This window comes from Salvelinus namaycush, chromosome 1 (genome assembly GCF_016432855.1).
Source record: "Salvelinus namaycush isolate Seneca chromosome 1, SaNama_1.0, whole genome shotgun sequence".
Lineage (NCBI taxonomy): Eukaryota > Metazoa > Chordata > Actinopteri > Salmoniformes > Salmonidae > Salvelinus > Salvelinus namaycush.
This window is the reverse complement of record NC_052307.1, coordinates 76034732-76044523: the sequence shown is the minus strand read 5'-3', so window position 1 is coordinate 76044523 and position 9792 is coordinate 76034732. Positions and strand designations below refer to the sequence as shown.

Sequence of the window (9792 nt, the reverse complement as noted above, 5' to 3'; positions counted from 1 at the left end):
TAAATGATGGTGGGGCATCTACATCCCCTCTGGTCTGTGTGTGTTTGACAGTCCTTGGCAGTAGACTCTCACCCTCCAGGCACTCACTTCTTTTGTAATCAATGCCCTGATTTGGTTGAGTGCCTCGATCTCCCCATCTTTCATCTCTCCCTCTTCCCCTCCCTTCCCTTCTTCCCATTTCTTATCGGTTTACCCTGTTCCTTGACTCCACCCTGTATTAGCCATATTCCCCTGTGCAGCATACAAAGTACATAATAATAACATATTAGAATGATTATTAATAATTAATAATATCAATAATAATCATAGTACAAACATAACATCTCCTTCTTGTAATTGTATTAAATTCTATGAAATGTAGTATACATTAAATGCATGCCGGCTTGTAGCTGCTCCATCTACTGGACAGATGCTAACACTGTAATAACCACATAACAACGGAAGGTGTAAATAATGTGTCCTCTATACACAGTGTCTCTGCTTGCTTGTTTTCAAATGGGATCTGAGTGGTATCCATGGGAGTGGAGAAAGACAAACACTGCAGGTGGGAAATGGATCTCCTCCAAATGAGATATTGCCAAGAAAGCAACAGGACACAAGGAAAGCCATGCCCATGTGAACTAGAGAATCTGGCTATTGGATGGACACATGACAATGGTTCCTTATGAATGAGACAGGCCGACAGAGACAGCGAGATACTGAGATAGATTAATTTGGTGAAGCAAATGCATCAAACAATCCCTCCATTGTTTCCTTGGTTACCACAGTCTAGGGGAAATCTTCAGATTTCCTTGAGACTTGTTACGGTAGAATGAGGACAAACCACACACCAAAGGCTGTCACACAAATAGAGAGAAAGAATCATAAGGGTAGCACAATCCCATTCATTATTTTCAGACAGCAATATATACGAGAGCAATACATTTTTTCTGTTCTTATTTTACCTCAAATGAATAATACAATAGCTGTCAGTCTGTTTTACACCTTCAGTGTACATCCATATTCACAACTCCAAACTGATAACCCAACACCCACCATATCTACAGGGGAGGGAAGAGGGGTGGCAACATAAAAGTGCTTGGACGTGCATGTGTCCTCCTGAAAAGAGGGAATAACGATCCAGTGAAGAACCAGCACAATATAGAATCTAGGTTACTATGATACAGGGTCATACAGGGTCTACAAATGTACCTTTCAGTAATGATAATGGCGATGGGCTTGCACAAATGTCAAGGGTGGGTTTTTATCTTTTTGATTTGATGACTTGACTCTGGCTGAGTGAAGGGCCACTCTCAGAACCCTGGGGTGTATTCATTATGCAGATTCTGTTGCAAAACGTTTTGTCTGTTGCAAAATGTTTTCTAACAGAAACCGTTTACTTCAAACGGAAAACATTTTGCCCACGAAAGTGAGAGTTTCTATCAGACAAATTCAGGCAGGTCCCTGAACTGACATCTAGTTACAAAATGGTGCCAACATGGTGGCTGGGCAACTAATTGTGTTTGGTGTGTAATCACCAATGCCACCAACCAGCGACGTCTTCTGCAGGCAATGTTGACTCTTTCAAAGCCCACAGCATGAGTACATCGTTTCCAACATCTGCCAACATCTTATGTTATCTTCGGTAATCCTGAATAGTGAATACACCTCAGATCAGATCTTAGTATCACTGTGATGAAATACTCAGTGCATTCTTGGAAGAAGAATGCAATTCTAAAGCTTCTTTATGGATGAAGAGGGAAACACCATTTGGAAAGAGGTACAGAAGCTGTGCAAAACAGCCACAAAACCACAAGAAAACATAGCATCAATACAGACAGAAGATATTACAGTACAGTCATGTTTGACAGATTTATATATTATGATAGCATTATCTTAGTACAAACAATAAAGAGAATTCCATGACTAAACCTTGATAAAGCACAACTAAAAGTACACTTGAAATTATATTGAATTATTATCATATAGTTATAAATCAGACCTAAATTTAAATATTTACAGTAATTCATCTCAGGTAGGGGATATAATAAATGATGACCTATCAGAACACCCTCAACAGGTGCAAAGGACAAACACACACACCGTTCTGTCTCTCTCTGACTAACTCCTTAGGGCTTAGGCTAATGTTGGCTGTGTCTGAGAGGAAAGTGACAGATTACCTGGCTCCAATGTGGGCTGTGTATGAGAGTGCAAGACTAGTTGTTCTGTTGAGGCAGGAAGCTGAGAAGGAACTCTCCCACTCCCAGGAAGTAGACCACCTGTGCGATGCCAAAGAGGGGAGCAATGACCAGAGCACGGCAGTACGCCCCCTTCAGGAAAGCAGAGGGACCCTCTTGGCGCAGAATCTTCCTGTTAAACAAGAGGGTCGGGATATAGTGGTGTATCTACAGTACCAGTCAAAAGTTTGGATACACCTACTCATTCAAGGGTTTTTCTTTATTTTTTACTATTTTCTTAATTGTAAAATAATAGTGAAGACATCAAAACTATTAAATAACACATGTAATCATGTAGTATCCAGAAAAGTGTTAAACAAATGAAAATAGATTTTATATTTGAGATTCTTCAAAGTAGCGACCCTTTGCCTTTATTAAAGCTTTGCACACGCCTGGCATTCTCTCAACCAGCTTCACCTGGAATGCTTTTTTGAAGGAGTTCCCACATATACTGTGCACTTGTTGGTTGCTTTTCCTTCACTCTGCAGTCTAACTCATCCCAAACCATCTCAATTGGGTTGAGGTCAGGTAAAGGGTGGCTACTTTGAAGAATCTAATATATAAAATATATTTTAATTTGTTTAACACTTTTTTGTTTACTACAAGATTCAATAGGTATCACGTTTCAGGTAAGACCCAGATGCAGACAACGTCGAAGTAACAACAGTTTATTAATTCGAACAGGGGCAGGCAAAAGGCAGGTCAAGGGCAGGCAGAGGTCAGTAATCCAGATAGGTGGGGCAAAGGTAAAGGATGGCAGGCAGGCTCAGGTCAGGCAAAGGTCAGTAATCCAGAAAGGTGGGGCAAAGGTACAGGACGGCAGGCAGGCTCAGGGTCAGAGCAGGCAGAATGGTCAACACCGGGAAAACTAGGAAACAGGAACAATCGAAAGACAGGCTCTGAAAGAAAAACGCTGGTAGGCTTGACGAAACAAAACGAACTGGCAACAAACACACAGAGAACACAGGTATAAATACACAGGGGATAATGGGGAAGATGGGTGACACCTGGAGGGGGTGGAGACAATCGAAAAAGACAGGTGAAACAGATCAGGGTGTGACAATAGGTGTTATTTCATAGTTTTGATGTCTATTGTCTATTAAAATAGTAAAAATAAAGAAAAAACCTTGAATGAGTAGGTGTGTCCAAACTTTTGACTGGTACTGTATATTCTGGTACTGTATATTCTAGCCTAAAATGCCTTCTCCGTTTATTTCATAGTACCAGTAGATGCTGTAATGTTCTACCATCAGATAATATGGATATAATTGATCAGAAAGGGCCTGTCAAAACCAGGAGGGAAGCAGTGGAAGAGTTAGAGTGAGAAGGAGAAGGAGAGGTTACCTGATGCAGTCTGTCACTCCGCCGTAGGTGTCCTCCTGACTTCCCCGTGTCATGGTCTGAATTCTGGTCTTAATCACTGTAATACACATACTGTATCAATTGGCTTACAGGGAACATGGCAGGCATAATCAAATCACATTTTATTTGTCACATGCGCTGAATACAACAGGTAGACCTTACCATGAAATGCTTACTTACAAGCCCTTAACCAACAATGCAGTTTTAAGAAAAATAAGAGTTAGGGCCTTTCTATGACACTGACTGGTATATAGGTCCTGGATGACAGGAAGCTTGGCCCCAGTGATGTACTGGGCCGTACGTACTACCCTTTGTAGCCCCTTGCGATCGGAGGCCGAGTAGTTGCAATACCAGGCAGTGATGTAACCAGTCAAGATGCTGTCGATGGTGCAGCCGTAGAACTTTTTGAGAATCTGAGGACCCATGCCAAATCTTTGGGGGAATAGGCATTGTCCTGCCCTCTTCACGACTGTCTTGGTGTGTTTGGACCATGATAGTGTGTTGGTGATGTGGACACTATGGGACTTGAAGCTCTCAGCTTGCTCCAGTACAGCCCTGTCGATGAGAATGGGGACATGCTCGGCCCTCCTTTTCGTGTAGTCCACAATCATCTCCTTTGTCTTAATCACATTGAGGGAGAGGTTGTTGCCCTGGCAACACACTTTCAGGTCTCTGACCTCCTCCCTATAGGCTGTCTCATCGTTGTAGGTGATCAGGCCTACCACCGCTGTGTCGTCTGCAAACTTAATGATTGTGTTAGAGTCGTGCATGGCCACACAGTCATGGGTGAGCAGGGAGTACAGGAGGGGACTAAGTATGTGCCCCGTGTTAAGGATCAGCGTGGCAGATGTGTTGTTGCCTACCCTTACCACCTAGGGGCGGCCAGTGAGGAAGTCCAGGATCCAGTTGCAGAGGGAGGTGTTTAGTCCCAGGGTCCTTAGCTTAGTGATGAGCTTTGAGGTCACTATGGTGTTGAACGCTGAGCTGTAGTCAATGAACAGCATTCTCACGTAATTGTTCATTTTGTACAGGATGGAAAGGGCAGTGTTGAGTGCAGTAGAGATTGCGTCATCTGTGGATATGTTGGGGCGGTATGCAAATTGTAGTGGATCTAGGGTTTCTGAGCTGATGGTGTTGATGTGAGCCATGACCAGCCTTTCAAAGCACTTCATGGCTACAGACGTGAGTGCTATGGGTTGGTAGTCATTTAGGCAGGTTACCTTGGTGTTCTTTGGCACAGGGACTATGGTGGTCTACTTGAAACATGTAGGTATTACAGACTCGGCCAGGGACAGGTTGAAAATGTCAGTGAAGGCACTTGCCAGTAGGTCAGCGCATGCTCGGAGTACACGTCCTGGTAACCATCTGGCCCTGCGGCCTTGTGAATGTTTACCTGTTTAAAGATATTACTCATGGGCCTCCCGAGTGGCACAGTGGTCTAAGGCACTGCATCGCAGTGCTAGAGTCGTCACTACGGACTCATGTTCAATCCCGGGCTGTATCAGAACTGGCCATGATCGGGAGTCCCATAGGGCGGCGCACAATTGGCGATGTTTCCTCCAACACATTGGTGCGGATGGCTTCCGGGTTAAGTGGGTGGGTGTTAAGAAGCACAGTTTGGTGGGTCATGTTTCGAAGGATGCATGACTCGACCTTCGCCTCCCAAGCCAGTTGGGGAGTTGCACCGATGAGACAAGATCGAAAAGGGGGTAAACATTTTTTTTTTAAAGGTCTTAGTCACATCGACTGCGGCAAGCATGATCATACTGTCATCTGGAACAGCTGGTGCTCTCATCCATGCTTCAGTGTTGCTTGCCTTGAAGCACGCATAGAAGTCATTTAGTTCATCTGGTAGGCTTGTGTCACTGGTCAGCTCCCCTTTGTAGTCCGTAATAGTATGCAAGCCTTGCCACATCCAACGAGCGTTGGAGCCGGTGTAATAGGACTCAATCTTAGTACTGTATTAACACATTGCCTGTTTGATGGTTCGTCTGAGGGCATAGCAGGATTTCTTATTAGCGTCCGGGTTAGAGTCTCGCTCCTTGAAAGCGGCAGCTCTACCCTTTAGCTCAGTGCAGATGTTGCCTGCAATCCATGTCTTCTGGTTGGGGTATGTACGTAATATTCCTCAATGAAATCGGATGAGTCCCGGAACATATAACAGTCTTTGCTAGCAAAATAGTCCTGTAGCTTAGCATCTGCGTCATCTGACCACCTCTGTATTGAGCGAGTCACTGGTACCTCCTCCTTTAGTTTTTGCTTGTAAGCAGGAATCAGGAGGATAGAATTATAGTCTGATTTGCAAAATGGAGGATGAGGGAGAACTTTGTATGCGTCTTTGTGTTTGGAGTAAAGGTAGTCTAGAGTTTTCCCCCCTCTTTTTGCACATGTAACAGGTAAAACGGATTTTAGTTTCTCTGCATTAAAGTCCCCGGTCACTAGGAGCACCGCCTCTGGATGAGCATTTTCTTGTTTGCTTATGGCTTTATACATCTCATTGAGTGTGGTCTTAGTGCCAGCATCGGTTTGTGGTGGTAAATAGACAGCTACGAAAAATATAGATGAAAACTCTCTTGGTAAATAGTGTGGTCTACAGCTTATCATGACATACTCTATCTCAGGCGAGCAAAACCTTGAGACTTCCTTAATATTATGATTTTGCGCACCAGCTGTTATTGACAAATAGACACAGACCTCCACCCCTTGTCTTACCGGAGGCAGCTGTTCTGTCTTGCCGATGCATGGAAAAACCTTACAACTGTATACACACTCATACATGTATACACACACACGACTGTCCTTACCATCCACAGGATTAACTGCCACAGCAGCTGTACTGCCAGCGATGCAGCCTGATGCAAAGGACACATAAAAGGGAGCGGGGCCATCAGCCCCACGGCCACCAAGACTGTTCAGATTGGCAAACAGGGGGAAGTAGATTATGGAGAATGGCACGTCCCTAAGAGAACAGAGGAATGGGCCATCAAATGTGAATCATCTTAATTTGTGTGTGTTCTTGTTAGGTTTCCATTGTGTCTTCGTGCAGATGTACCTCAGGAGTGTGGCCCCCAGGCCCTTGTAGAGCCCTGCAATGCCCTGGCTCCTCAGCAGCTCCCGGGTGAGCTGCATTGCTGTATGGGACCTCAACTCCACTGGGCCCCCAGGGGCCCCAACTGCAGCCTGGGACATCAGCTTCCTCTGAGCCTCTACATGTGTCATAACACACACAACATCATCAGTATCATCAGTGTGACATCATCAATCAGGGACAGAGAAGCAGGAATGCACCAGGAGAAGTTGACAAACAAAAATACATTTGAGGAGTCACAGGAACACAAGGAAGAGTCACAAATGTGGTCAAGCAATAAAATAACTATTGTACATTGATACAATAACAATGCTGGCTGTTACTGGTTCTAACTGATCAGATCTCTGTGATCTGTTTGTGTTTGTTTGGCTGACAAGACATTGGTTAGTCATGAAACCCTGACTGGGAACAAGGGAACATACAACCTCCTCTCTCCTTCTTCTACCCATTTCTCACCTATCCGCCCTGCATCCTGTAACTGGATCTTTAGCATCTCCATGGGAGTGGTGATGATGACCTGCACCAAGAGATGGAGAGATGGAGAGACAGAGAGATGGAGACACAGAGATGGAGAGACAGAGATATGGAGAGACAGAGAGATGGAGAGACAGAGAGACGGAGAGACAGAGAGACAGAGAGACAGAGAGATGGAGAGGCAGAGAGATGGAGAGACAGAGAGATGGAGAGACAGAGAGACAGAGAGACAGAGAGATGGAGAGATGGAGAGGCAGAGAGATGGAGAGACAAAGAGATGGAGAGACAGAGAGATGGAGAGATGGAGAGACAAAGAGATGGAGACACAGAGATGGAGAGACAGAGAGATGGAGAGACAGAGAGATGGAGAGACAGAGAGATGGAGAGACAGAGAGACAGAGAGATGGAGAGACAGAGAGATGGCGAGACAGAGAGACAGAGAGATGGAGAGACAGAGAGATGGAGAGACAGAGAGATGGAGAGGCAGAGAGATGGAGAGACAAAGAGATGGAGAGACAAAGAGATGGAGAGACAGAGAGATGGCGAGACAGAGAGACAAAGAGATGGAGAGACAGAGAGATGGAGAGACAAAGAGATGGAGAGACAGTGTGACTGTGTTTCAGAAGAGTTCAAATACCCAGGCAGACACACAACTATTGTGCATAATTACTGTTGAGCCACAAGATGGTAGGAGAAAGCTGTCTGAGGCTGATACCCAAACTGATCTTACCTGACATGTACCAGCACCACAACCCGCCAGCATCTCCCTCAGCAGGGTGAGCTTCTGACTGAGAGAGAGAACAAATGTCATAATCATTTTGGTTCAATGACTTTGCTAATTTCTCTGGATGGTCGGATGCTATCTCAAGTGATTTACATACATTAAACAAAATGCATACAACTTAAAACTCCCAGTTTCTATCCACAAAGGACATGACCATAAACATGCATAAAACAATAAACATACCATTAGTGATACACATAAAGAAACATACATAAACAAACACATACACACACAGACACACACACACACACACATGGATTCACACAGTCTTAGAAACATGTTAATAATTCACCAGTTCACTAGCGCAGGTCACTTAATAATTTATCAGCCATGTTGTTGGTCCCCATGGAAATGTTGAGGGACGCTAAAGATAGCCCAGGTATGTCATGCGGATAATGCTGCAGGGGCCTGTGGGATTGGTCCTATCCACCATGCTGTATGTTTACAAAATATTTATACTTCTAACGTATTACCACTAGATCCCAGCACATAGTGAAGATATTATTAAAATCCTATTTGTGATATGTATATCAAATCCAAACAAGAAGTTAGTTAAAGCTGATATAGTATACACTACATCTTTCAAGTACATCTATTCAAAGAGATCAGAGTGGGCAAGAGGTTGGTGTACCAGTCAGTTACGACTGGTGTATGATTGTATTTGACAGACAGGTGTTTGAAAGAGGCCTCTGAGCACTACTCACCCATCCTTGGACAGGTGCTGTCTAAAGAAGTCATTGGCAGCTAGTTTGATGGCCTTCTCTGGAGTGACCAGAGTCAGGTTCACAGCAGCACCTAATGGTCAAAGAAATATAGAGACACAGAGTCATAAACAAAGAACATGCTCAAACCTGTGTGCACACACACGCACGCATGAACACACACACGCACGCACACACACACACACACACACACAATTTTGTTCTACCTCTGTACATGCCAAAGTACCCCTCTGATTGGATGGTCTTGATAAGGCAATCTGACCTGTGTAGTGAACACAAAGGATTACTGTGCAAAGACCTCAGAGAATCAACCAGAGGTAAGCAGATACTACAAGCAAACTGCAAGTTCGTTTTAGATTTTTTTTTACATTTTTTGACTGGTTAAAAGAGTGTGTTGACCAGCATTGTACATACATGCTGGTGTAGAGACGGGAACCATTTTGCTGGTTCTGGAGACGGGTCTTGGCTAGGTCAATAGGAAATACACATGTCACACCAATCAGTCCAGCAATTCCCCCATTGATCAATTTGGCAGGTAAACTGAGAGGGAGAGAAAGAGAGAAGGGTGAGACGGGATCAAAAAGGTGACAATGACCAATCAATAACAAAAGTTAAAAACAAGAATGAGAGAGCGGGAAAATGGTGGAGGAATTAGTTCAAGACTCAAACTAGAACATCAATTAAAACATGTGATAAAATCCTCTCAGATTCTTCTGTTTCCATCAATATCCTTATCCGCACTTACCTGATCTGCTTGTCAGCCATCTGTCTGTATATCTGTAAACGTGATCTGCGAGGAAAACAATGGATTAGTGGACGATAGATGGAGAATACCTCAGTCAACCAGCCAATGTTCAACCGTCAGTTTCAGTCAGTCAGTCAAGTAATTGGCCAGCTGTGGAGGAGAACTGGAAAAGAACAGAGTACAAATCCATATCAGAACAGTAGTCAGACACTCAGTTAAAGCTTTGAGAAACATCTGTGCATGGAACGTACTTGGCTTATCCCTGGGCATAGTAGCATTTACCTCAATGTTGTGTTGGCTGGCTACCTGAAATGAAGAGTGTTCATTCATTGAGCCATGCTTTCAGAAGAAGCTGATTGTACAGCCACCCTCCTTCTGGACCAATCACATCAATCCTTCCC

At 44.1% G+C, this 9792-nt stretch overlaps 1 protein-coding gene across 5 annotated transcripts; it reads right to left on the bottom strand.

The window, feature by feature from the left end:
- Positions 1 to 861: 861 nt before the first annotated feature.
- LOC120048896 (mitochondrial glutamate carrier 1-like) lies at positions 862 to 9736 on the bottom strand. Of its 5 annotated transcripts, XM_038995225.1 has the most exons (12): positions 9674 to 9726; positions 9392 to 9554; positions 9061 to 9186; positions 8853 to 8908; positions 8629 to 8719; positions 7871 to 7928; positions 7123 to 7183; positions 6631 to 6784; positions 6383 to 6537; positions 3561 to 3636; positions 2160 to 2349; positions 862 to 1630 (listed from the first exon to the last, which is right to left on the bottom strand). In XM_038995225.1, exons 2-11 carry the CDS (start codon positions 9409 to 9411, stop codon positions 2196 to 2198), a joined length of 951 nt encoding a protein of 316 aa, XP_038851153.1. In that variant the 5' UTR covers positions 9412 to 9554; positions 9674 to 9726; the 3' UTR covers positions 862 to 1630; positions 2160 to 2195. The 5 variants fall into 5 exon arrangements, with proteins under 5 accessions (XP_038851153.1, XP_038851155.1, XP_038851154.1 ...); XM_038995227.1 differs by having other exon boundaries at positions 862 to 2349; positions 9392 to 9436; positions 9674 to 9736; XM_038995226.1 differs by having other exon boundaries at positions 862 to 2349; positions 9392 to 9436; positions 9643 to 9735.
- Positions 9737 to 9792: the final 56 nt, after the last annotated feature.